This window comes from Aspergillus caelatus (genome assembly GCF_009193585.1).
Source record: "Aspergillus caelatus strain CBS 763.97 unplaced genomic scaffold BDV27scaffold_76, whole genome shotgun sequence".
NCBI classification, from domain to species: Eukaryota; Fungi; Ascomycota; class Eurotiomycetes; order Eurotiales; family Aspergillaceae; genus Aspergillus; species Aspergillus caelatus.
Window position 1 is genome coordinate 119,975 of NW_022475339.1, and position 25,685 is coordinate 145,659.

Here is a 25,685-nt window from a genome sequence, read left to right on the forward strand (position 1 = left end):
GCTGCAAAGAGAATGCGCCACACCCCCACTTAGCTGAACTTTCCACGGTTGATCAATTGGTCCACTTCGCTTAGATTTATGTTAGACTTTCGCGGCAATCGGCAATCAAAGTGCTCAGCCACCAATATCACCTGCCATTCTGTATAGTATGAGTATCCATCTTAATACGCAGTCTCAAATAATATAACAAAAACAAGGGCAGCTGAAAGAAACATACAGTTATGGCCAAAAGACTAGGATGCCTCTCTATTTTTCTTATTAAAGTACAGGATAGCTTCTGCCTAAGCTTTCTGCTGGCCCACACATACCCTACTCACCCCGTAATATGATATGGCGTCACCCAACTCACATGCACTCAATTTTTCAGCTAGTGGTATGTGCGGGTAAAGTAGCAACTATATTAGGGCTCATCCACTGTTCAACCGCATTTTACCTGTTGCTTGAGTGCGGCTGAGAGGGCAGGAAGGTTGAAGTGACATTACACTGGCAAGACTCCCGTCGACAGAACCAAAATCTAGGGATGATCTCAAATCGCTATTCCAAAGCCACTTTACATCTCATGTGCTTTAGAGGCGACGTAATCTGTCAACGCTCCCTCCCTATCATCTCTAGCTAGGATCTCCTCTCTTAGACCCCACCCCAAAGCAAACGTTGCTGCTGGTCCGACAAGGATAAGGCATAAAGGCAGAGCCAAAGCTATGTATAACCAGGGTAGATGTAGCTTCTTTTCCTCGCTCACATCTTTCAGCTCTAAGAGAATCCAGATCACTGCGCTGCCAATACCTATTGTCTGGGCGTTTAAGGTCGCCTCCAAAGACGGAGACTGAAACGACATAGCCCGTCCCGGAACCTGAAAATGCCTGCATATGGAGATACCGCCCGAAATTAAAACGGTGAAAACCCATGACGCCCTGATCCATGGCAGATCGCCTGTTGGACGCTGTATTCTGTCATAGACAGTCGTATCCTGTATATAATTGGCCAGGAAGCGATGCAAGAAGCTGAAAATAACCGGTATAAGGGGGAACTGAAGCGAAGACCATTGCGAGGTCCAAACCCATAATGAAGGTACGTAGAAGCCAACTATCAGCGCGGGAATTATCGGCTTGGCATATGATAATCGTATACAACGGCTGTCGGGAATGAGACGTTTTGATGCAGAGAACAGATAGTAGAAGGTAACGTAAGACGGCACTGTTCTCCATAGCCCTACGCTTGAGTGGGCTAGTAGAGAAATTGGAAGGTAGCTGGGGGTGATGTTGAGATTAGCCTTTCAGTACCGCAACAATATTAGGCGAAGGAGACTTACAAGCTCATGAAGGTTATGGCGTTGCAAATTCTTACGCTCTCCAGAGCCCAAATAGTCTGGAAGATCCCCAGGTCCGCAATCGCAGAATACACGTCCCAAGAGCTCGAAGCTGGGATCTCTGCTGGAGACATAAGAATGCTTAAGGAGAAGCAAATCAGAAGCGGGATGCTCCAAAGTAGACGGCCGGGTGGTATAATCGGGGACCCGATATAGTGGCGCTTCCCAAACGGCATCGTCCCAGTTCTTTGACGTTCGGGTAGAGGGAGAAAAGATATGCATTCGCCACCCACGCCCATGTCAGATATGAGATCTGCAAAGGTGTCCATATAGTACTTGGAAAAGATTGGGCCAGTAATCTCATAGACCACATTATCTAGCGATTGCATCCGTATCACCATCTCTGACAGCGTACAAATAAGCCTCATCCTGGGCTTGCTCGCAGTTGCCCAGGAGTCCAATCTGGTTTCGATATTTGGAGGCTGCTGTTTTTCTCGGCTTTGCACAATCTCTATTATTGCATTAGCCAAGGTTACGGCACTTTCTATAGCGCAGCATCCTCCTTGGCCAAGGTTTGGGGTCATCTAACATCGGGTTAGCAGAAAGAGCCGATTGAATTAATATCAAATAGGCTGAATAATCGTACCTTGTGAACTGAGTCGCCTATACAAGCAGCCCTTCCACAATTCCATCGCTCAAATATACCTTCTTCAAGAGGCAGATGGCTGGATCGAATACATCGTTGATATACCTCCTTAAATTGAACTCCTGCACAAACGTGTTTGTCCATCAAAAATGCAAGGTCATCTTCCAGTTGCGACTGATCGAAACGCGGAGTTTCTGGGGCGTAATATGTTCTTTCCATCTTCACTCCAACAATCCAAAACACATGGTCTTTACAGCCAATAACAAGGATAGAAGCCCCCTTTACAAAGACATTGTGCATCTCCCCTTCTTTGATCCCTGTAACCGAGCTGGAAATACCAAAGACACCGCGATATTGCGTGACCATCCCTATATCGATTGTTAGAGACCATTGAAGCAGGGTACCCTTAATCAGTGCATATACTCTTATTTTCAGAAAGCAATACATCACTCTGCTGGGTCATTTCCATGTGTCGACACATCTCTTTATGAATGATACTATGCACGCCATCGGCGCCGACGACGATATCACCCGTGTAGGTCGACCCGTCAAGGCACTGCACCGTCGCTTCTGTGGAGGATTGCTCCATCTTGACCACTTTTTTACCAGCCAGAACACGGCTCTTGTCTGGCAACCTATTCCAGAGCACGTCAAGTACTTGCTGGCGCGTAAGGAAAATGACTGGGTAACCATGACTACCATGTTAAAAGTCTTAGCAACAAGATACACCACGAAACCGGAGGAGAATGGGACCAACCGAACTTGCGAGAGTTTGAAGGCTCCCGTATATCCAAGCTGATGGCCTCGATCGTTCCATACATAGTTGTTGACGATGGGGGTTGCGAGTTCGGCAAGTTCATCCCACACACCGAGTTGGTCCAGGATCCGATGGGCGTTACCGGTGAAGCCAATACTTGCGCCCACATTTGGAGCGATTTCCTCGCGGGCCTCTAGAACGACAAAGTCAATGTTGTAGGCAGCTAAAACATGGGCAAGAGTCAGGCCAGCGATCGAGCCGCCGACAATGACGACTTTAAATTTTGGGGGTTTTATGTCCCCCGAAATCGATCGCAACGTCATATTAACTGAGGCACTTGCAACGACTTAGGTTTAACTTGGCCACCAGCGTACGACTTATATTAATACTTATTATACTCGGCCCCTCTTTGAACTCCTTCAGTTGGAACGTTTTTGCACCGGTCGATATACTTAAATGGGTTTGGTTAATGCGCTAGTCTGAATGCAACGTGGTCCAATAGAACATCTTCGCAAAAGGATTCCGGGAATTTGAGGCGCACCGGCTCGGCTACACAATTATAATCTAGGTTGCTCTATCCATAAAACCCTTGCTTGGCATATGGAGTATTAGTCTTGTATACTCTATTCTATCGACGCCAGTTACGACTGCTAATAATAGTCCCGAGTAAAGGAGGGTATTCTGCATGGAGCAGACAGGTGCCCTGACAAGTGCATTCAGCTGGATGGACAGGACGAGTCACTCTTTCGATATGAGTTTCCTGGCGATTATTGATGCCTTGATGTAGACCAAAATCTCCTGTCTTTCCCTCAGTCAGAGTTGATGCTCTGTCCCTAATGCTTTCCCGGACCTCGCGGACGTGTTCTCGTGTCCCTGGCATCCATGTCTTTATCCTCGCTAGAGGTAGACTGACAAGACATTCCGGTCGCCTCCGAGGGAAACGAAACATATGCTAGAAACATACTGGCTATGCAGGAGTCCCGGCGTTCACTTCAGATCGTAAGCGCAAGGCTGGCTTTGTAAATAGCTGGTAGCTGTAAGGTGTCATTTTGCCATACTTCGCAGGATATGGAGCGAGTTCGCTGCAAACTGGCATTTACCACCGAAAAACAGGGACTTCAGCAACCGGCGTTGAATATCCGTCATTTTGAGGTGTCACTAGAGGCTATCGTGATTATCATATCCACGAAGGCATAAATGGAACGCATGGGCAGCTTTTTGACATGTGTTAGAATGCGATCCAACGAGTGTTGGTCATTCATGTGCTCGTCAGCTTTTATAGACAGTAGGCTTTGCCTTGGAGAGCGCGGTTTCTTTGATTTGGGAATCACTATATTAATGAGCTTTATTAACCTGGCCTTAGAAATGGAATTCGTATGTACTCAAGAATATGGACATTTCCAATGAGCGACTAGCACAGTTTCTAGGGCCCACATAAGCAAACCCCAAATAATGGTAAATCTTGGGCAAGGTAGAGACCACCCCTTTCAAGGGTCAATGGTTGATCTGCCCGCAATAACACTCGGGTACCTGCGTTGGTATTATGGTTCATGCCTTTCTTTTACTAGGTTATAATGGCGGTTCGTGAGTCCCTGGAGGCGCCATGCCATGCCTACCGACGAAAGGACTTCCCCCCATCATCATCTGATGGATGTCAATAATGAGTTGAGCCACCTTTACACTCCCAGAACATTATCGTCCAGCTTCATACCTTATTCTGTTGTGTATAGATTAATTCCAACTTTGGCCGAACATCAACCAATGATCAACCTGGGGACCCATACCTTATTTGCCTCTCTGGATTACTACTAGATTTCTTGGCTCTTCCTATTCATCATTGGACATTGCTCTATTTGGGTGTTTTGGTAGGTCTATCTCCCTCTCTTCTGATCTAGACGTGTATCAGAAGATAGATGGTATCTGATTGGTGGATAATCACAGGTTAGATCTACTTTTAAGGTCACTGAGCCAAGAAACCCAACACCCGTAGGTGATCAGCATTAGCCAACATAACCGAGTCATGTCCAACCAGATCTCGGGGGGGGTATTGGCCATCTCAACGATTCAGGCTAATGCCAAACTAGGTAGACGACCTATATCCTAGATACTAATAAAGTCGAAAAAGCTCTATCGACGGACTTCAACGAAGGCCTACACCTGAAGTTGAACTGATTATCCATCAGACCTCTACAATATGTCCTCCTTCACAAACCCAATCATCGCCGGCTTCTACCCCGATCCATCATGCATCCGCGTAAGGGATGTTTTCTACATGACCAACTCCAGCTTCCAGTTCTTCCCGGGCATCCCTATCCACAAGTCCGAGGATCTGATCAACTGGGAACTCATCGGGAACGCTATCAATCGGCCCTCCCAAATCTCCCTCAGTCAAGCAACAACAAAGATAAACAATGCATCCCGCCGTGAGATCTTCACAGGTGGCATATACGCCCCAACCATTCGGCACCATGATGGCGTATTTTACATTATATGCACAAACCTCACCGGTGCAGCCGATATGCCAAGTAGCACGGATTTCCACCCGTCGAACTTCATCATAACAGCCACGGACCTTTCAAGTCCAGATTCCTATAGCGAGCTCATCTACTTCGATTTCCATGGTATAGACCCGAGTCTCTTCTTTGATAAGGACGGGAGGGTTTATATCCAGGGGAGCTGGATCTATGGATATAACCAGAATCCTGCGACTGTGATCCGGCAGGCGGAGATTAATGTTGCCACTGGACAGCTCCTCAGCGAGGCCAGGGATATCTGGTCCGGTGCAACCGGGAAAGTGCCCGAGGGTCCACATATCTATCACAAGGATGGATGGTACTACCTGCTGATTGCGGAGGGTGGGACTCACACTCGACATAAAATTACTATGGCTCGGTCGCGAAGCATTTGGGGTCCGTTTGAAAGCGATCCAGCAAATCCTGTGTTGACGGCTGAAGGGTCAAGTGAAGTTGTCCAGTGTGTGGGACATGGAGACCTCGTTCAGGATCAGGATGGACAATGGTGGTGTGTTATGCTCGCGAGGCGGGAGTATGGGAGTTCTTACCCGCTAGGAAGGGAGACGTTTATGACGAGTGTTGAGTGGGTTGATGGTGAATTTCCTGTTTTCAAGGACGTGAAGATTGAGCAGGGAACTGGACGGCAAGTTGCGAGAAAGGCTGGGGGGAAACGATCTGTGGACCTTGATCTGAAGTCGCCCGCGACTTTGTATCTGCGAACACCGCACTTGGAGAATTATCGCCAGGACGGGGATGAGATTGCCCTTACGGCCACTGACGCTGGCTTAGGGGCGCCTGATGGGACGATGACATTCGTTGGAAGGCGACAGACAAGTCTAGACTCTACCGCTAGTGTTACAATCATACTGAGCAGTGCGGTCAGCAAAGATGTATCCTGTGGATTGACGCTGTACAAGGATGTCTTTCGGTACGCAGCGATCGAGTATAGGACCCACAGCTCGACTTTGGCGCTGGTGGTTCAAGAAGCTGGACAGCCAGTCACCACACTGTCTTCACACCCGCTACAGGATGCTGTATCGATTCGTTTGTCGATAATATCAACCGTCGAGGCATATAAATTCGGAGCCCAAATTTGCTTTTCCAGTGTTCCGACAAAAGACATCGCGTTGGGAGAGGTACCTTGCTCCGCTATGAGCGGTGATGATTTCACAGGTACGTAGAAGGGCCTACCCCTATTCCGTTGTTTGTATACTAATGAACTCATAGGAACTGTTTACGGAATATTTGCGTGTGGTGATGGCAGCTCTGTGATCTTCCGAGATTTTGAGATTGAATCTGGATAAGCATTTGAGTGTTAAATTTGTGGAAGGTGAAGGGCAGCCAGCCTTTCTTATGGCGTTAAATTATTTCTATAGAATGGACACCGTGGTTCTCAATGTTATCCATAGAGACTGCGCTCAAATCAAGCTATTTGAAGTTTGTCACCCTGAAGAACCAACCCCTGCGTACGGCGACTCTGCGAGCTGTACCTATTGTAAGAAGGGATAAACCTTTTATCGAGTTCAATCCATGGCTCGAAGACAGAAATCTGGTCATCAGTACTGGAATTCAGATGACGTACACGAGACATCTCCTACAGGAGTAATAGTCTCCAAAGCAGACTACCATTGACGGAAGTCTCTTAGCCAATCTATCCGATGGCGTCATATAAGGACAATAGGGCAGCATCATAGACTTGTGGAGAGAATGTGGTTGGTGGAATATAGTCTTGGATTAGTCCGAGGCTCAATACCAAACTGTATGAATGCCCCGAGGCAAGGCTACTTCTATGGTAAAGGTCTCCCAGAGAGTTTATTGAATTAGGCGGAGGATAAATCGGTAAAATCAAGATCTCTGAAAAACAGGCAAATTCGTCGAAGCTCTTTTTTGAAGGATTCAACGATAATGTCACTCCAAGCGAGAATGAGGACGTGTAAAAAGGTGGTACCGTCAGCATCCATAACGAGGAGATAGATTGGAGTCACATGTCATGACCATGGCTATCATTTCATGGTTCTTTTGCATTTGGATTTGCGCTAGTTCACTGGCCTGGGGGTATCCAACTGAAGGAGATTATTCATTCCCAGAAGCATGTCAAGCCTCAACGCCATCAGACCCCCTTGACGGCTGTCCAGAGAGCACACTCCTCGTCTCCGCCACCCATGAACAGGCACATTTCAGCACTATCCAGGGTTCCATTGACTCCCTCCCGCACGATGATACCAGCCAAACAATCCTCATCCTCTCGGGAACCTACACCGAACAACTAAATATCACCCGGCCAGGGCCTCTGATACTGCTCGGTGAATCCAACAGCCCACATAATGCCTCAATGAACTCTGTTCACGTCCAGTGGGCTGCAGCAACCGAGCAAGGAATCTACACCGACAATGTCTACACCAGCGTTCTCATCGTTGCGCCGACCCTCAACGCAAGCCTCACAGGGTCCGGGCCCGAGGGCCTCCCCGTTCCAGACGGTACGCCCTTCGGGTGCAGCGACTTCCGGACGTACAACATTGATTTCTCGAACGTCTACGCCGAACGATCGGCCGGTCCAGCACATGCGCTGAGCTTCTCTCGCGCGAACGGCGGGTTTTATTACTCCGGGTTCTACAGTTACCAGGACACGGTTTTCGTTGGCAAACTGGGGAATGCTTATTTCCACTCCAGCATCGTGGCCGGGCAGACTGATTTCCTGTACGGGTTTGGCACTGCATGGTTCGAAAGATGTGATTTGGTTCTGCAGGGTTGTGGGGGCGGCATCACGGCCTGGAAGGGGACGAATACGACGTATGTCAATAAATTCGGGGTGTATGTGCATGATTCTATCATCAAGGCTGTGAATGCCTCTGTTGCGGTGGAGCAAGAGGGACGGTGTGCCCTCGGTCGACCTTGGAATAGTGTGACATCGGAGTATCTTTGCGGGGACTTACGAAGATGGTACGATTCGGGATAGTGGGTACGTACTTTGGCAGGCGCCCATTACAGGGCAGACGCTCATGGGAGAGTATGAGAATCTTGGGCCTGGATGGGATGTTGCAGCGCGGCAGGAGTACAACTATAGTGTGCTGTTAGATGCAGAAACTTGGGATGGGTATAACTCGCCGGCAAAAGTGTTCCTAACCGAGGATGGTAGGCCAGGCAATGTTGACTGGATTGATCAACGGATCTGGTGGTGGTAGTCTTTATTGCATATCACGTCTATATCATATATACGGCAGGGTGTATATTGTCTAGGAGGGGGCCTGGATGGGGATAGCAGTTGAAGGGGGAAGCTGTTACAATCGTTGCTACAACCCGTACAAAACATAATGCCTATTCGTATAGCACAAGATTGAAACTTTGATTTAACAAGAGGGGGTTATTCTCGACTTGAGCTTGGTCACCATATTCAATTGATCCAAACCTTGTGGGACATACTCGGTGCTCGTACATGGGCAGAGCCAAAAACAGAACTCACTCATATCTCAAAGGATCCAGACCCAAGAACCAAAAGTCTTGGTATTATGTCCGCATGGCCGCATCCTTCGGCGGGCACGAATCGCATCGTCTGGATTGGCAACCGAGGCCCAAAGCTTGCCCTCGGATCGCTAGATCTCGATGGTCTTAGGCCAGCTCCAGGATACGTATATCTAGATTTAGCCTGTTTGAACGCCTCTTCTGGGTAAAATGGTTGAATCCGGGGAAGGACTCGACTTAAAGCTTCCCTCAGGCATTTTGGCCATCTATAGACACTGGAAACTGGGAGCTCTTTAGCATGAATGTGCAATTCTGTACCACCGCTGGCTTTTACTGGTGGTAGTTATTGCTCGCTATTCCTCCAATTAATTACGATATAGCGTTGCTGAACGTCGCAGGTCTCGTCTTTGTTACAGATGACGCTAGATAAATAGATATGCGTTTCTGATAGCAAGAGCTTGGAGCTTAAAATAAAGACAGACGGACTCCTCCAAACCTCACCCGCTTAACAGCTGATACTTGCCATACACTTGTGACAAAATGGTCCACAAGACGAGACTCTACAATTGGTACGAATATCCCCAGCTCAACTCACTACGCATCATATCTAACTGGAGCAGGTATATTTGCCTGGTGGCGGCCGGGTGCATGGTGTTGATGGGCTACGATGCCTCCGTTTTCAACTCCGTACAGAATTCCGATAATTGGCATGCTTATTTTGACAATCCCGTATGCATCTCGGGCTCCGCGCAGGCTCGTCTCTGACTCGATCGCAGGACAGTTACATGCTTGGCTTAATGAACACAGTGTATACAATTGGTGGTATCATTACAGGCTGGTTCTTCGCTGGTCCATTAGTAAGAAAATAAGTTCGACGTCTTTCTATAACACACTGGCTGACCTGCGCCAGGCTGATTACATGGGTCGTCGCTGGGCAATGGGCATTGGATGCTTCATTACGATTATTGCCACATTCCTGCAATGTTTTCCTCCCGCAAATAACGCAGTTCCAGTTTTCATGGCCGGTCGTGTTCTTATCGGGTGTGGACAAGCCTTGGCTATCGGTAAGTTGCCAGTCTGCCCTGCCAAGTGCGACAGCTAACCCTCTGCAGCTGCCGGTCCCATCTATATCGGGGAGGTCACACCCTCCTATATCCGTGGTCTGGTTATGGCCTTTTGGCAGATGTTCTACTCAGTCGGTTCGTTTGTCGCCTACTGGGTCAACTACGCAGCAGGGAAGCACCGGGACACACTGGGTGATTGGGATTGGAAAATGGTCGTCATCTTCCAGTTACTACTTCCAACCATCATCATCTGCCAACTTCCCTTCATGCCTGAGTCTCCTCGCTGGCTTGTCCAACGGAAGCGCGATGTAGAAGGCGCTCGACAGGTTCTCCAGCAGGTCCGGGATACAGATGAGGAGATCGACAATGAACTTGCTACCATTCGGGAAGCCATTCAATATGAACGGGAGGCTCTTGACAGCGGCAAGAAAGCCTACATGACACTACTAAAGGATGCTAGTGTCCGCAAGCGCCTTCTCCTCACCTTTGCACTAAACATTGGCCAGCAGCTGACCGGCCAAGGCACGTTCAACTCATACTCGTCGACTATCTACCAGAAGATCTGGACGAATGGCGATACTATCAACCTCATCAATGCGCTTAATGCAACATTCGGTATCCTCTTCACGCTCAATGCTACCTGGACTGTCGACCGCTTTGGCCGCAAATTCCTCCTCGTCGTCGGTGCTACCGGTATGGCCGTCTGCATGCTCATCACAGCCCTCGTTGGTCTGGAAACTCCCACCACACCGGAAGGCGCAAAGACTGAACCCGTTGGCATCGCTATTGTCTTCCTCATGTTCCTCTTCGCGTTCTTCTACAAGCCATCCTGGGGCGCAACCGTGTGGATCTACACAGCAGAGGTGTTTCCTATGAATGTGCGAGCCCAGGCAGTTGGTATGTGCTCGCAGATGCAGGGTGTTGCGAACACAATCTTCCAACAATTCTTCCCAATCTTCTACGAGAAAGAAGGACTGTAAGTTATTTCACCCCCTGCCCCACCGCATTCATCCCCTTTTGCAGGTACTAAAACGGTGTTGCACAGAAAATCATTCTTCTTCTTCATGGCGTGCAACGTCCTTTTAGCAGTATTTGTATGGTTCCTTATTCCTGAAACAAAAAAAGTGCCTCTCGAAGAAATGGATACACTCTTTGGGGGTACGAGTCACGTGCAGAGAGGTGCTGCTATGCTACACGAGCAGAAGCTGGAACGTGAGGATGTTGAGCAAGCGAACGAGGGTAAAGAGAATGTCGAACTTGCCGCTACTGAGCAGACGTTTGCCAGGGTGTAAAGAGATGGCGTTCCGAATGGCGACATAGTATGCTCAGTGTCCTAAGCCTGAACTTATTACGTCGGTGGATGTCTGACCAGTTCAATAGTTGAATAGAAGGTAGTATAACAGGACAAAGAATCTGTTAAAACTAATAAGATGATGCGTTCTAGTGCGCCACAATACAATACACATGAGGTAGAGCTGCTTGAAGTATGTTAGGTTAAGATTATAGATGAAGAGAAGAAAACAGGTTGTTGCACTCTGTGGTTGTTGGGTGGAGTCGGGTACACTACACTTTCATACTCAGATATGGACCGGACGGTATCTGGGTGACCTTCAGAACTCCTTCGGCACATATATCAAAGCCGAGTCTGAATTACTGCAGACTGTTCAAGGCCAATAAATCCTACACAAGCTTTCTAACAGACCCATGCCTCAATGGCCATCAACCGATTTAAAGTCACGTTCCCTCGACTAATACCCAACCATATCACCTTTTAGCCTCTATCCTAAGGTTCATATCTTCAAACACGCCCAATTCCACAGTTATCAGGAACATAGCCCAACGCGTCCGTTGCTGAGCCGGCCGGCGCAATCGTCAGCCCGGCGAAGTCACCAAAAAACCCTGTATCGGAACTGTCAAAGGCACCCGAGCCACTGTAGCCATTGGGTTGGCATGCACGGCCAAACGCTGACTCACACAAGGCGGCGTTTTCGTCACTAGCACTGAAAAGCTGATTTTCAGGCTCAGCAGGGGCGATCTCGACAACATCTTCGAAGTAGCACCCTTCGAAGACACCGCGACCCTGGTCCCCGCCTTCAATAGCGTGGCCCGGGATTCCGGACCACACGCTGTTGACTGCGTGGAAGAGAGTCGTACCGGAGAGAGCAGGCCCACGCCCGGTGGTGTGGTAGACATAGTTGCCTGATGAGAGTCAGTCAGATGCATAATTTTGAGGGAGAAGCTTGGGAATGTACTCTGGAAGGTGATCTCGTCCCCAACGCCGACTAGCTCCAGCGTCCAGTAATGGTGGTCATCGCACCCTGGGGAGTGTGTGGTCACACCGTTGAGGAAGTTGTTCGACCAGGTCATGCGGGTGTTGGGGTTGAAGCCGGTAACGTAATGTTGGCGTCCGATAAGGGAAGTCTAACGATCAGTAAGTATGTGAGAAGATGAAGCCTTTTTCCTTGCCAAGGGTTGTTTCTCTTACTTCGCAGTGGTCGATCCAGATCAGGTCAGCGCCAAAGAAGGTAAAGGCGTCGCCACCCCAGACAAGGCTGTAGTAACATGTTAGAACAATAGGTCAAAGCATGCGTGGTTTGTATCAGAAAAGGGGGGGGGGGGGGCTTACCTAGGGTTGAGGTTCGTGATTTTAATGTTCTGCACGATGATGTTGGAAACACCACCCTCAAAATAGAGCCCCTTCCCACTGAGCACACCGGCATCTCCCTCACCAACAAGTGTCTTGTCCGACTTGATACGGATGCCGTTCATGGCAGCATTATCATATGTGACCGTTGCGACCGGGTTATCACCGCACCATCCATTAGCATTGATAGCGAGTTGGCAGGTCTCCCCCGTGCCCCAGGGCGCGCATCCGTCTTCGGTGGTGGATCCCTCAGTTCCAATGAACTCAAATGTCTTAGTAAGTACGACGACTTGGGGCTCATCGCTCTCCAGCAGGGCGACAAGCTCCTCGTTTGTTTCGGGGTAGCTAGGTGATACATCGCCACCGCCAGTCACACCAGCTGCGAAACCCTCAGCAGCACCCGAGACAACTTGGGCGCTCGCAAAGGCGGCATTTAGGCATAGAAGTTGGAAAAAGGGCACCCTCATAGTGGATAGAAGCTGGAAAGAAAAACTAGTTTAGAGGCAGATGTACTCTGTAGAGTGCCAGCCTGTTCTTCTTATATACTTCACGTCTGCTCCCGGCACATCATAATAAATAATTGAATTTTGCCTAAAAAGAACGAAAGAAAAAGAAAAGCCATGTACCGTGAAACTCTTCCCTCTGGTCACGATCCTTACAAAATGTCCCTAGTTTCTCCTGCCAAGAACGATCCCGCCCCGCTGAAGTGCGGATGTTTTGCACAATTCGGAAAGGTCTATAGTGATAAGTGTTTCAGATATACCTTATCCATATTGCACGATTCTCTAAGCGAAGTCATCTTACTCCATATATGGCCAGTGTGAGACCCTTGGCAGGACCCTGGCCCACCCCCGAAAGCCACACGGCTTTCCACGGTACTGCCAATGTGTGCGCCACCCGCAGGCTTAATATTCAAAAGAATCCTATATAGACTAGAGGTATATTTACGAACCGATACACTTCATGATTCCTATTTATACATACATATATATACATATATTTTGCTTTCTTTATGGCTTTTTTGATATATTGCCAGGTGTGGGTGATATCAACCCTCATTGGTGGAGAGATGGAAGAGCTTATAGTTGATTTCTCCCATCAATAAACAGCAGGGTTAAATTCATATCTCAAGATAGGTAGCATGAAAGCTGCATCACAGGGAATTCTTTGACTTGGCCTGAAAAATTCTAGATTTACCTACCAAAGCTCTAATCCGATCAACCCTCACAGGAGGTTTCTCGGTCCAGCTTGATTTCCCTGCAATTAATCCAAAGGTCTAGAAGCTCCTACACACTTAGGCCATGGTTGTCAGTCTTTAGTCCCTCGGTCGAATGGTTTATACTCCTGGATAACACATATATGTTACAGCTCATGCTAGTTATCTCGTACACACCAAGTATTCACTGCCGTTCGTCTGAATCGAGGGCTTGACCTTGTAGGAGCATAAAGAGATATCCCGTGAACTGTGATCTAGGTCGTAGGGTTTTCAACCGCAGGTCTTTTGTATATTTACATTAGGAAAATAGCGATATCTTTCTTAGTCACCAAAGCCTGCAGCCTTGTCGTCGAGGCTGCCAGTTTACGATCTTTTGAAACCAATATAATAAGCAATTCCGACAGATAGACTACAAGACTGTTCATCGAAGCAAGATGAGCTGACTGATACGGATCAGATTTTTCACCTAACTCAACTGCCCATTGACAGACTTATCCGTCATAACAAAGAACAAAGCTACAAGGTAATGCTGTGGTAAATGTGTCGGCCTCCGGACACCAACGACAACAGGATAAAATTTGCTATGAAGTGAGTGATGCACGCCATAAGAACATGTATCTTCAGACTATCGTTTTTTGTCGCCTTGAGCATCCTCATATCACAAGATTCCATAGAAGAGCCCCAAAATCACGCACACGTGATTTCTGCAAGATCTGAATCTCCCATATTGTTGCAGTTAAAGATGGGAGGATTGCCACTGGGTGTAGTGACGTTGATATCATGGACAGAAATGTCGTGACAGACCTAGGTAACACCTGTTAATGGCCGCATTTGGAATCACAGGGTCACAGCACAGTTTGCTGGTAAACTAAAACTTACATCCGGACTAGAACAGGTCAACTCTCCAATGCGAGGATCATACTTCGTGGATGTCGTTCCCTTGAAGTCCTTGAAAAGCACATCCTCAATCACAAGTTTGGCCTTTGAAAGACAGGTCAGCTTTTCTGTGTTAGTTTATTGTCTATTATTGCTCAGTACTTACGGGGTACATATCGCACATGGTCTGATTCTTAGTATAGTAACACTGCGAGACGGAAATAACGTGGTCATTGTTCTCGCTTTGTATGTGTTCGTAAGTAACGTTGCGGACACGACCTAGTCCTCCGCCGCTGGTGGAGCCAGAGGCATCGGGAGGAACACCAGGCCAGACCTTGATTCGGGCTACGTCTGTCGCATTCGTCATGGAGACGTTGTAGATGTACAGATCCTCAACAAGATCTGTTTCCCCTTGGTATTGGCCCAGACTACCGACAGAAATACCATGGGACCCTGTGCAGTCTAGATTTTGGACGACAACCTGGGTGGAATTGGGCTTGAACGAGACACAGTCTGCGTACCGTGAGCGGCGGGTTCAAAGAGGATACGGTCAAGAAAAAAAAATACAACCATACCGTCCGTGTTGACAATCCTCGAGTCTTGGATGACGACGTTAGAACTGCGGTAGATATCCCAGCCGTCCGTGTTCTATATCCAGGTCTAGTTAATTGTAGAGTCTAGTAGATGGGGCCAGGAAGATGGGGCGCACCTTAGCTGGAGCATCTGGTGATGCGCTGCCTACCAACATTGTCATATCACTGACGAGGATATCTGTTGAATTCGCAATGAGGTTAAACCAGCCTGGGGGGTTGAGCATCGTGAGCCCAGAAATGGTGGCATGATGCAGTCCGTCCGTGCCTAGCAGACAAGGACGCATGACACTAGAATTCTGGACCATCGCACTCCACCAGAACTGGCCAGCTCCTAGAAAAACAAAAAGTCAACCATTCGTTGTAACTGATTCGCTTATCAAACAGGGTTACCATCAATCACCCCCTTCCCATCACCATAGATGTTCACGTTTTCGCCTCCAAATCTCCAGAACATGCTGGCAGTCTGGAATGCGTACTGGAATGCCTGGGTCGGCCAGAGCTCGAGATCCTGTTTAAACCTGATATTACCCCAGATGGCAAAATCGATGTTGCTCAGGAAAGTGAGATCTAATGCGGTTGCAATGACAAAGTCGCCGGAGGGTAGAAAAACAGTGCCTCCATTGTTGCACTCTTGGGCTGCAGCAAGAATACTGGGGCCAGCATCTACCAGGTTTGGCTCGACCTGGCAGACTTTACCTTCATGGGTTTGGTGACCAGGGGCTGGTTTGAAATTCCCTGGAGCTTTCGGATATGCAGTTATGGTAGGAGCAGAAGGAACATCATCAGCCACGTTCAGTGCGGGAAAAGCAATAACCAGAGTTACCAGGGCAAGGAGATTCATTGTGAATGGGTCACCGAGAAATCGTTGCCTCTAGGATGGAAGGTATTTGGTTATGAAATGACTTTTTATATGTATCACAATTGAATCTTGGCGCCGCTGTGCTTGAGGGCTCTCATTTGGGCAATTACCCATGGGTATTAGCTACTTCGGCATTTCAGGTAAACAGGCTAAATTGTTGAATATATTGCAAAGTCTCTGGATCAAGCATGGTCCGAGAGATGGAAGCTCCCTTGGCGCTGAACATGCAGTCTTTAAGCTATATTCCTCTCAGCCATGGCATGTACTGGACCATATCAAGCTTTAATTACAGTGTCAAAAGGATAGTACAGGATGTCGACGTATACTGATTCACTGAGTCTACAGGTTTTGGTAAGAAATAGGTTGCCTGTCCCATACCTTAAGGAGCCAGCTGTGATACTTCTACTTCTACGTTCCTTTTTCTTGACGCTATCATTGAACGACTCGTTGAAACAGAACTCCACGATGACGACACATTCAGTGTATTGTCCCTAGTAGTAGCTCGGCCAGTTCATCAAAGTTAAGGACTCCCATTTAGGCTGCAGGAAACATTAAAAAAGTCACATTTTCTTGTCCTCATCTTCCACAATCTCGAGTCAAGCATACATCCTCCTATTGGGTCGAAAATTTCTCCACCAATTGTTGTTGGCCCGTCTCAGGGTACCCCAGAAAACCCCGCAGTAAGGCTGCTCGTGACGCGCTAGGGAACCCTTGTTTGCCCTCTGTGTCAAACCTCGGCACGAGCCTTTCCGGAACCAACGTCTACCATTATCTTGGCCCTTCGACGGGACAAAAGGAATTGGGTGACGGTATGTGAGTACCTGGAGGTGGTAGTGTCGTGGAAATTCTTCGAGGTGATTTCCGTAATTGTGAAGTTAATCGGATTCTCCTCACAGTAGGATTCATCCTCGTTATAACAGGCGGATACCTGAAAAGCATAAATCGCAATTGTCCAGGGTGATATCCTCCCAGGTGACGTTCGTGACAATCCCATAACCACGCTGTATACCCCAAGGATAGATTTTAATTGCGGCCGCTTTGGCTGAACTCTTTATCACTGGCCCTATACGTAGACATTTTGGACCGTACCCACGTGGTCAGGATCCTTGGCTAGAGACCTAACCGAGGGTGCATGGGATCCATCACAGGTGACATTCTGGACGGTGAAGTAATTGAATCCAGCTTTGAACGCAATGCAATCGTCCTCGTTGGCAGCATTGACACTGCCGATGGTCACATATGTTGAGTCACCAGTATCAATTATGCAGAGTGAATATATATCTGATGATAAATTGATAATAATAATTATTTTGATATGGTAACACTATATAGTAATCCAAAATTTATCTATTCTAAAATAGAGTGGCACTTGTATTCTAAGCTTAGATAGTATAACCTAGAATTTACAAAAGGAAGTACTCTGTGATGAGTCAAATTTCTATTCTACTAGTACTATAGTAAAGTGAGTAGTAAACGTGCCTCTCTTAAGTCTGGACTAATATTTTTCTTTGATATATCATATAATAGCTAGCTAGTCAAGGGTTTATAGCTGTTTAACAGGGAGGTATAATAGATAATAATTATATTCTGTCTTTCTGGACGCATTTTTGCTTCGACACTCAAGTATATTGCATAGTGTAAGCATTAGTGGCTGGCTATAAGCCGCAAAGAAAGGAGGAAAAGCCTTGATTTTTTCTTCGGAGACGGAGAGTAGTCTCTCCGTAAAAGTATACTCGCATGACGATGAGGCATAACATTCGGAAATGGTCATCAAGCTTACCCCCTTGCTATAGGCCAAGTAGATATCGCCAGGTATAAAATAGTAGTTTATCGTATAAAAAGTTGAGTATTACGGTTACTACGTAGATTGTCAAGTGTTCGGATTACCGACTACCCCGGTTCCGAAACATTCGGGCACACTAAAACTATTCTATGAGCGGGTTTTGGGACCGGACGAGTCGGTCGTTCGAGAATTTCAGTAGCTACGTACGCCCTATTCAAAGTCCACTAAATACTTGAGTAAACCATTTTTCATAAGATCAGGCCTATCTACTAGATAAGCTATTTCAGATAGAAGACAATGTTGGTGACCCAGGAACTAGTTAGGAATTGAAATACTGGATGTACATATATTATGGATTTCTAGGATACTATATTTCATCCTCTTTTCATCGGCTCGGCGGCCAAGTTCCCGTTGTCGCCGAGAGACACAGTGTCGAAAGTTCCCGGATAGTTGGTGATGCCGATGGTCTCCACAGCAGATGTGGGAGGGTTTGTGGGACCGGCAGTGGGATGAACAGGCGGCATTCATCTTTAAATTTAGGATCAGATAACCTTAAAAAGGATATCTTTCTACGCTGGAGAATTATAACATACAACTGGCACAATATTAGTCAACAAACAACCCTCCATTAACAATCCTCAGGAATCCTACAGTCTCTACCGCAGAATAGTTCAATTACATACACAATAGCAATACCCCCTAGATCTGAGACCGTGGGATAGTGAATTACCACGCCATTATGTTCATTTACCGGTGGCTCTTCCGACTCGCAATGAAATTCTTGAAATTCCACTCCCCCGAAGGAGGCCGGAAACTGGTTTACTCCGCCGTCGCCGGTCACGAAATCTGCATGGACTATTATATCCCCCCTGCCACGGGGTCTCTGCCCGCGATGATCTACTACCACGGCGGCGGCATGACAACTGGCTCCAGGCGCGAAGGGCCCTGTCCGGACTGGATATACCGTAAGTGGCATTGACCCCTGGCACATAAAACCAAAGCTAACATGCCTACTAGAACACTGTCAAGAAAAAGGATACATCTTTATCTCAGCAGACTACCGCCTCTGCCACCCAAGCAACGCCATCAACCAGATCGACGATGCTAAGACCCTTTTCTCATTCCTAGCTAGCTCCTAATTCGCCTCCCACCTCCCAGACGGCGTCTGCATTGACACGACCCGAATCGCCGTCGCCGGCTTCTCTGCCGGTGCCTACTCTACCCGCGCCGCCTGTGTTTATGCAGACCCCAAGCCCGCAGCATTAATCTCCGTTTTCGGGCTAGGCGGCAATGTCCTCCTGGACCACTGGACGCGCCCGCGCCCCCCTACCTCATTCGTCAAGTACTTCGATATGGGTAGTGTCCCAGCCTTACTTGCCGATAAAACGGTTATCAGTGAAAGCACGCTAGACCGCTTTCTGTCGACCATTCACTGGGAAATGGCCTTCTTCCGCCTGGCCTACCTGTCAGCCAGCCTCAATGCACCTACCCCGAAGACCCTGCAAGTACTCCAGTATTTTGGTTGTATGGGATCAGCCTGGATAGTGATGATCATGGAAAGCTGCCGACACAAGTCATTTGCCCAAATCCTCAACCAGTAAGGGCTCCTTCCTGCCTCCTGCTCCCTCAAGAAACACTTTTGCGCATACTGAAGCCAACCGTCAAATAGAATCAGCATATGGGGCCTTGCCTGCATGTTCGTCGGCCCAAATCTCATTCTGCCTCTGTACTATACTGTTAATTTTCCCGATGGCCGCCCGGATTCTCAGGAGGCTATTCTAGAAAACGAGGTTCTCATCAATTACCTACCCACCTGGAAAGCCCTCTTCTTCTTCATTCCCTTCTCACTTCAGCACCTACCCGCAACCTATGCCCTATCAGAGGAGGTAAGAATTCACCGAGCGATGATCGTTTGCTTTTGGCCAGCATGGCTCGTGGGCACTGCATATTTGATGCAAACGCGTCCAAATCATGACTGCCTGCGCTCCTCTACCACCCGCCACTCCATCATGCAACGACTCCGCTCCGGCTACGTTTTCAGCTTCTACGTGGCCGTCGTATCCCACCTAGGGACAGTGCTCTGGTGTTTGAGCCTGGGTGAGACACCCGGACGGGCGATGTACGCGATGTTTGTCCCCCCGGTGCCGTGGGCTCCTCATCTCACTTCGAACCCTCAGGAGTTTGTTTTCTCTGTATCCAAGTGTGCTTATGCAGTCAGCTCGACTGCGATGTGCGTGTGGGCCCTGGTTGCCTATCTCAGGACGTGCGAGCAGCAGCGGAGGACATCGACGGGTGTTACAGGGGTAGTGCTGAAGCTATTGTTGATATTGGGTATTGGTGGACCCTATGCGGTGGCTATGCAACTGCTCATCTGGAGAAATGATGTTCTCAATGATACTCAGAAGAACTAAACGTTGACTTTCTTGGAGATGGGTATGAGTCATAGATATTCATGTCTCCATGAGTCTCCGATCTAGCCTATAAGCACTTCGGATGTACGTAATCCATATAGCATATACCAAATCAAGTCTTCATGAACCTAGTCAGTCTGAAAGAGCAGAAAACTGTGGATCTACGGCACATGCATCCTGTCACCCTACCAACTACCAACCTTCATCTGTCTCCAAGACGTCCCTCTCACCTATTCAGGGGACTTCAAGAGCTTAACTTTCTCTTAACCAAGAGTTCACCCGGTAGTGAGCCGGCTAGGCAATATTCGATTTATTAATGTGTTAAGAGACCCAACTCCCGCGGTTGAGACCTATTCAGATACAGTCCCAATATTTTCAACCCCTTATATTCTATTCAAATTATGCTTGGAGTATTGATTTTGAGTACGCATATCAGGGCCGAAATATATGTCTTTTCTCTCCCCATTGCCTTTCAGGGCCAGGCCGATTGACTGGGCCGGATAGTAGTAGGAAGACGAAGCAGATCGTCGTTTAATCTAACGGAGTTGCAAATCTTGGCATTGCTTCCAATACCCCTCCTGATTCCACACCTTCAACCCCCTGGTCACCTTCTATCTTTCAAGCATCATGGCGAGAACAGCCCAGATTGCACGGGATCCATCCGACTCGCCCATAAGATGGATGCAGCGGCAATATGTCGACCATGAAGGCAACACTGTCATTCTGGGGAAGGTGGCCACCTACGAAGGCCAGTTTTATAGGCCGGATGACGGTGAAGCTTACCGACTTCAAGTATACAGCACGACTTCCATCCAGCCAGAGGAGCTCAACAAGCTGTATCAATATCTTTGCTTTGAATTCAGCCAGCACCCCTTTCTGGAGATCTACTCATGCAACCCCCCGGATGGTCTCGCCTGCGTGGAGCATCAGCGTCGTGAGGTTGCCTATCGCAAGCGCCTCCACGCCAAACAGCATGATGGCGAATATGACGAGTCTCTTCCCCCTTTGATTCCAACGATGCGAACAGGCTTTAACGATCAGTTCATGTCGGGATTCTGTTTCCTTCTCACCTCGAAGAGCTACCTCCAAGGTTCATTCAGAGACAATGACCACGGCACGGGTCCCTGGTGGATTAGCTTCGATCGGAGTCTTCCATCCGCGGTAAAACAGCTGGACATGATAAAACGTCTCGATAGTCCAGCAACTGACCTTCGAACCTTTTCAGAGTGGGGCATTTTAGTCAACCCCGAAATTCGCGATATCAATGTAAATATTACGACAAATGAAAGCGAAATGGACTCCAACCTGAAAGAGCTTATGAGAGGGATATATTCGACATATGTCAATGGACAAATTGATTATGGACTCCATGAGCCGCCCCCGCCCGTGTCGTCCGATACTCTCACATTGCAACACATGCAGGACATTTTGGAGCAGCAAAGGCAAATGGTAGAAAACCAATCCGTGGACTCGAATGTACTTCATCTTAGCTGGGGGGCTGAAAACGAAACAGTCGCGGTTACAAACAACTCTTCGGATGGCGAATCTGACCTTCAATACGTCATCTATGTCCAGTTCCTCGCAGATATAGTGCAGGAAAAGACCACCCTGCTGGAGACCGCTGCGCGTACATTCACAGCCGGCATCATCTCCCATCTCCCTACCACCAAAATGATATACTTCGAGTTCCGAATTCCTAGCTCTTCCTCCTTGTCTTCCCTGCTATCTGCTCCACCCAACGGATTCGATGTCGGTGCCTCCCATGAGTTTGAGGCGGGTACAATCATGCGGGCACTGCCTCAGATTAACCGTGACTGTTCTATCACCCCGCTGCCCCATCACTTCTTCACAGTGGTTCTTGATAAGCCTTCCTTCATCCAGGAGCCCGGTGTGCTATTCTACACTCTCTGGACCGACCCTTGGCAATACATTGAGCCGCAGACTACCGATACCGTCATTGAAACTCGGCGGAGCGCTGGTATTCGAGAGGCTGCAAGACGGCTTGCAATGCTGGCCGTAGAGGAGAACGTCCAAGATAGTGCAAGGAAGCTCACGCGAGAGGAGCATATTAAATTGTTGTCTTTGTCGCCGGAGGAGTATGACCAGAAAATGAACTTCTAGCGCTGTGTGACTAAGTAAAGTCGCGGGGATTATCTGTTAACGGTGGTCAATATTGATCGAAGGACGCCCATGTGGGGACTTAGTAGTTAGAACTACAAACCCCAGGCTGGATGGCCGTTGCGAAGAATCAACACTCAACGGTGTGTAGAATGTCATAATCATAGGTCATACTCATGTATAGCTGCAGAATAGGTAAAATGGTTCTCATAGAATAATTACAGCCAATAACGTGTATATCCTGTTATCAGAACTTGTTGACCGCGGGTTCATGAATAGGCCTAGTACCTACCTATAACTATGCTCTTTTGTTAGATAATTACCCAATACCTAGGTAGCGCTTTACAAGTAGAATATTGAATAATTTCTTTTTCATATAAATTTTTAATGAAGCTCACCAAGAATAATTGAAGCTTCTTGGAACATTCCAAAAAGGAAACTAAAGTCCAATGTAGATATAGTAGCTATGCTATTCGAAAAGCTTCGTATATTATGAATCATATGTTAGAAATTACCTACTCCTTTTGAAGAGTGCATGTAGAAGTGCAGTGCTTGCAAATTTAACTCAAAGCATTAGGTTTGCTTGTTTGAGCTAAAGAATAGCGAACAGTACCGTAGCTTCCCGATCTCCTCCCCCGCGGCTTGTATTAGTCTAGTCCCACATATAGATCTACCATGTAGCACTTGATACCATGATGGATCCATAAACTCACATGCATTGTAGCCGTAGCTTCTCTTAATTTGATTTCTTTACCCTTTGGCCTTGGGTTAGAATGTTGCTGAAGTGTGTCCAGTACATCTCGTGATGGTTTGCTCAAATCGAACCCTCTTGAAAGTGAGAATGCGTCAAATCCTATATCAAACCCCTTCATGGAGCCCAGTAGTAGACAGATCTGCTTTGTCTTCTCAAGCGTTTCAAATATGACGGCTCCTGCCAGTGTTTTCGGTGTTTTGGGCAACGAACATTCAGATGGAAAAATATCCGGTAGCCATCTTTTGCGTTCTGTCTCGAATGAACGGATAAATTTCAGCATTTGATCCCCATAACCAAGGACAGGTTTGAAGTGCTGGGTCTGGCTGGATAGCTCGGGAAAAAATGACTTGTTTAACTCGAAAAGCCTGGCCATACTGAGCCACAATGTAGGGTCACGAATAGAATTGAAATAAGACCCACATTTGTATATACTCGAGGAAAACCGGCGAAACGCAACTGGACTTAACTACTAATCTTTCTCTGTTAGTAACTAAGAAAGAGTTGCTCAGTTAATGATGCTTAGTTATTCGACAAGCAAAATCTGAGAAAGTCATTAATCAACACATTTTACACATCATTATTTACAGTAAAGAGCTCTTAGCCGATACCATGCCAGCGACCCTACCCCTAGAACTGTTATCCGAGATCGCACGCATCCCATATCAGGCAGGCGACTGCCTAGTCCCATATACAACTGTCTGCCGTCAGTGGCAAGCCGCTTTTGAGCCATTTATCTATTCTGATATAATCGTCTACAGCGACGATGCCCACAAGGAGAAAGGCCAAAAAGGGATTTCTCTGGCTCACTTCAGAAGGCCACAGCAGGATCTGGTGTAATCCGACGAATCTGGATACGAAAATTGCAGTACGACATCCTCGTCCCCTTCGAATTATTAGACTGGACACACCACAAAGATGAAGGCTACAATGTTGATAATCCCGTTCGAGAAGCAAATGATCAAGCCTTTCAGACAGCTATGGCTGCTCTATTTGAGACCCTCAGCTCATGGGACCAAAGTTATCGTCTTTCATTAGAGCTAGGATTACTGAGTCGCCAAATGGGCGAGGAGCACGAGCCACATACCTGGTACTTCGAGGATGCAGGTGAATACCGGTACGATTATAAGTATGGGCGGGAAATGTCTGTCCCACCGTACCGGGGCGCGCTTCCACAATAATGATGCTTCGGTGTTAGCATATGTGCCATGCGTTGACAAGCCCTCTTTCACGAATGAGCCCTCGGATGCTCAGAGCAACCTTAGGCATCGGTTTCATCAGATATGGGCTGGTACAGTGACACAGATCGTCCAGCACTAATCCACCATCTCACAATTATATATAAATCTGGATGAATGGGTAAGACCGGATCATATAGAGTATATTCGAGCTCGTCACGATGGTAAGAGCAGGCTTTTTCCTTTGCTTTCTTCCTTCAGATCTCCCATACATGTCATACCGTATGCTCCATGTTCAAGAATACATTGTAGCAGGCTCTCTGTGTTCCTTGCTAATAAGTACACGGGTGTATCTGAACTGTTCAACAGCGCTCCGCACAGCCTGAAAGTCCTACATTATTCAAATCAATACGAGGAGCCGTGGAAATCTGTCTTACCTGCATTAAATGCCATGTCAACGGAAACAGACGCTTTCACCATCAATCTGCGAGATTTAAGTACTGTTCTTCAAGAGCTAAAGCTATATAATACATCTCTGTCTTCAGATTTTCTATGGCCTCTGGATGAATCTGGTCGGCCTCTACAAAACACTGGAGCGCTGCAATGGCCTGATCTAATGATTCTAGAGCTAAATTATGTGCCCCCATTCCTCCCTTCAGGTGTGGGATATCCTCTCTACTCCACTCCGAGAGTCTACACTAATAATGCACTCCAAAACCCCAGGTAAATGGCTCGCCTTGCCGACACCCGAAGAGCAAGCCAAAATAGATGAACCAAACGAGGGGATAAGTAGCCCAGATGACATAATCTGTGACTGCGAGTGCGGATTCGCAAGGCGAGAGATGGTCGACACTGAGGAATACCATCGCTTTTTCACGTCCATGGGCCACGCAGCACGACACATGCCCCGGTTAAAATATATTAAATTTCATCTGGAGCATAGCACATGGCTCGATATCTCCTTCCGAACTGACTCGGACCCTATTACTGCTGAATGGCACTCTCGAGCGATCCCTGAGTTCACCCAGATCAACGGGTTGCTGAAGCTTGGGGTTTTCAGATTGAGGGTTTCCACTTTGAGCCAGACAACTTTGACGCCGTCGTGAAGTTTGCTTGTTGGTCGCCAGAACAGGTGTAGTATTTGTCTCTATCGCTAGGGAGACTGTGGTAGGTTGGATATATCCTAGTATATACATCTTCACGAAGCGCTATTTGCTGATCTCTGGATATTTCTCTACTACCTGCGATCGGACCTTGTATATTACTAGTACCTTTGGCTATTATAACCATATGCCCTCCAATTCTGTGATCAAATAATTTAGCCGTCTATGTATATCAAAGTTCTTTCCTTGCTGGCCCATATACAATGTCTGCTGAAAGGACCCCATTCCCCATTTAGTTATAAATTGCTACCTTCTTTCCAATATACCCTATATTTTTATTTTGCTCTTCTCTTTGAACTTTTATATTGACTTTCTTTCTTTTTCTTTTTCTTTTTTTTTTTTTTTCTT

At 47.4% G+C, this 25,685-nt stretch overlaps 11 protein-coding genes across 11 annotated transcripts; 7 read left to right on the forward strand and 4 right to left on the reverse strand.

Moving 5' to 3' along the window:
- Positions 1–297: 297 nt before the first annotated feature.
- BDV27DRAFT_127504 (uncharacterized protein) lies at positions 298–1,057 on the reverse strand. The gene has a single exon (XM_032066781.1). The coding sequence runs from the start codon at positions 833–835 to the stop codon at positions 551–553; it is 285 nt and encodes a 94-aa protein (XP_031928159.1). The 5' UTR covers positions 836–1,057; the 3' UTR covers positions 298–550.
- A 248-nt stretch (positions 1,058–1,305) lies between these two features.
- Positions 1,306–3,032, reverse strand: BDV27DRAFT_171886 (FAD-dependent oxidoreductase; the record flags this gene model as incomplete). The annotated part of the gene is made up of 4 exons (XM_032075719.1): positions 1,306–1,890; positions 1,953–2,320; positions 2,376–2,647; positions 2,710–3,032. 4 exons carry the CDS (start codon positions 3,030–3,032, stop codon positions 1,306–1,308), a joined length of 1,548 nt encoding a protein of 515 aa, XP_031928160.1.
- A 1,871-nt stretch (positions 3,033–4,903) lies between these two features.
- BDV27DRAFT_171887 (glycosyl hydrolase) lies at positions 4,904–6,526 on the forward strand (the record flags this gene model as incomplete). Its single annotated transcript, XM_032075720.1, has 2 exons — positions 4,904–6,395; positions 6,450–6,526. 2 exons carry the CDS (start codon positions 4,904–4,906, stop codon positions 6,524–6,526), a joined length of 1,569 nt encoding a protein of 522 aa, XP_031928161.1.
- Positions 6,527–7,218: 692 nt separating this feature from the next.
- On the forward strand, positions 7,219–8,404 carry BDV27DRAFT_157276 (pectin lyase fold/virulence factor; the record flags this gene model as incomplete). The annotated part of the gene is made up of 2 exons (XM_032072480.1): positions 7,219–8,096; positions 8,179–8,404. 2 exons carry the CDS (start codon positions 7,219–7,221, stop codon positions 8,402–8,404), a joined length of 1,104 nt encoding a protein of 367 aa, XP_031928162.1.
- An 817-nt stretch (positions 8,405–9,221) lies between these two features.
- Positions 9,222–11,037, forward strand: BDV27DRAFT_144779 (sugar porter family MFS transporter; the record flags this gene model as incomplete). Its single annotated transcript, XM_032070301.1, has 6 exons — positions 9,222–9,250; positions 9,302–9,410; positions 9,458–9,538; positions 9,592–9,745; positions 9,794–10,721; positions 10,791–11,037. 6 exons carry the CDS (start codon positions 9,222–9,224, stop codon positions 11,035–11,037), a joined length of 1,548 nt encoding a protein of 515 aa, XP_031928163.1.
- Positions 11,038–11,543: 506 nt separating this feature from the next.
- BDV27DRAFT_171888 (polysaccharide lyase family 1 protein) lies at positions 11,544–12,856 on the reverse strand (the record flags this gene model as incomplete). The annotated part of the gene is made up of 4 exons (XM_032075721.1): positions 11,544–11,944; positions 11,998–12,166; positions 12,231–12,297; positions 12,372–12,856. The coding sequence occupies 4 exons, from the start codon at positions 12,854–12,856 to the stop codon at positions 11,544–11,546; spliced, it is 1,122 nt and encodes a 373-aa protein (XP_031928164.1).
- Positions 12,857–14,065: 1,209 nt separating this feature from the next.
- On the reverse strand, positions 14,066–15,915 carry BDV27DRAFT_171889 (pectin lyase fold/virulence factor; the record flags this gene model as incomplete). Its single annotated transcript, XM_032075722.1, has 6 exons — positions 14,066–14,409; positions 14,485–14,586; positions 14,648–14,994; positions 15,057–15,129; positions 15,191–15,405; positions 15,465–15,915. The coding sequence occupies 6 exons, from the start codon at positions 15,913–15,915 to the stop codon at positions 14,293–14,295; spliced, it is 1,305 nt and encodes a 434-aa protein (XP_031928165.1). The 3' UTR covers positions 14,066–14,292.
- A 2,540-nt stretch (positions 15,916–18,455) lies between these two features.
- BDV27DRAFT_157280 (alpha/beta hydrolase) lies at positions 18,456–20,127 on the forward strand (the record flags this gene model as incomplete). The annotated part of the gene is made up of 3 exons (XM_032072481.1): positions 18,456–18,681; positions 18,875–19,313; positions 19,386–20,127. 3 exons carry the CDS (start codon positions 18,456–18,458, stop codon positions 20,125–20,127), a joined length of 1,407 nt encoding a protein of 468 aa, XP_031928166.1.
- Positions 20,128–20,830: 703 nt separating this feature from the next.
- Positions 20,831–22,380, forward strand: BDV27DRAFT_171892 (uncharacterized protein; the record flags this gene model as incomplete). Its single annotated transcript, XM_032075723.1, has 2 exons — positions 20,831–20,859; positions 20,889–22,380. The coding sequence occupies 2 exons, from the start codon at positions 20,831–20,833 to the stop codon at positions 22,246–22,248; spliced, it is 1,389 nt and encodes a 462-aa protein (XP_031928167.1). The 3' UTR covers positions 22,249–22,380.
- A 1,228-nt stretch (positions 22,381–23,608) lies between these two features.
- On the forward strand, positions 23,609–24,177 carry BDV27DRAFT_157282 (uncharacterized protein; the record flags this gene model as incomplete). Its single annotated transcript, XM_032072482.1, has 2 exons — positions 23,609–23,695; positions 23,758–24,177. 2 exons carry the CDS (start codon positions 23,609–23,611, stop codon positions 24,175–24,177), a joined length of 507 nt encoding a protein of 168 aa, XP_031928168.1.
- A 448-nt stretch (positions 24,178–24,625) lies between these two features.
- Positions 24,626–25,280, forward strand: BDV27DRAFT_157283 (uncharacterized protein; the record flags this gene model as incomplete). Its single annotated transcript, XM_032072483.1, has 2 exons — positions 24,626–24,833; positions 24,898–25,280. The coding sequence occupies 2 exons, from the start codon at positions 24,626–24,628 to the stop codon at positions 25,278–25,280; spliced, it is 591 nt and encodes a 196-aa protein (XP_031928169.1).
- Between the last annotated feature and the right edge of the window lie 405 nt (positions 25,281–25,685).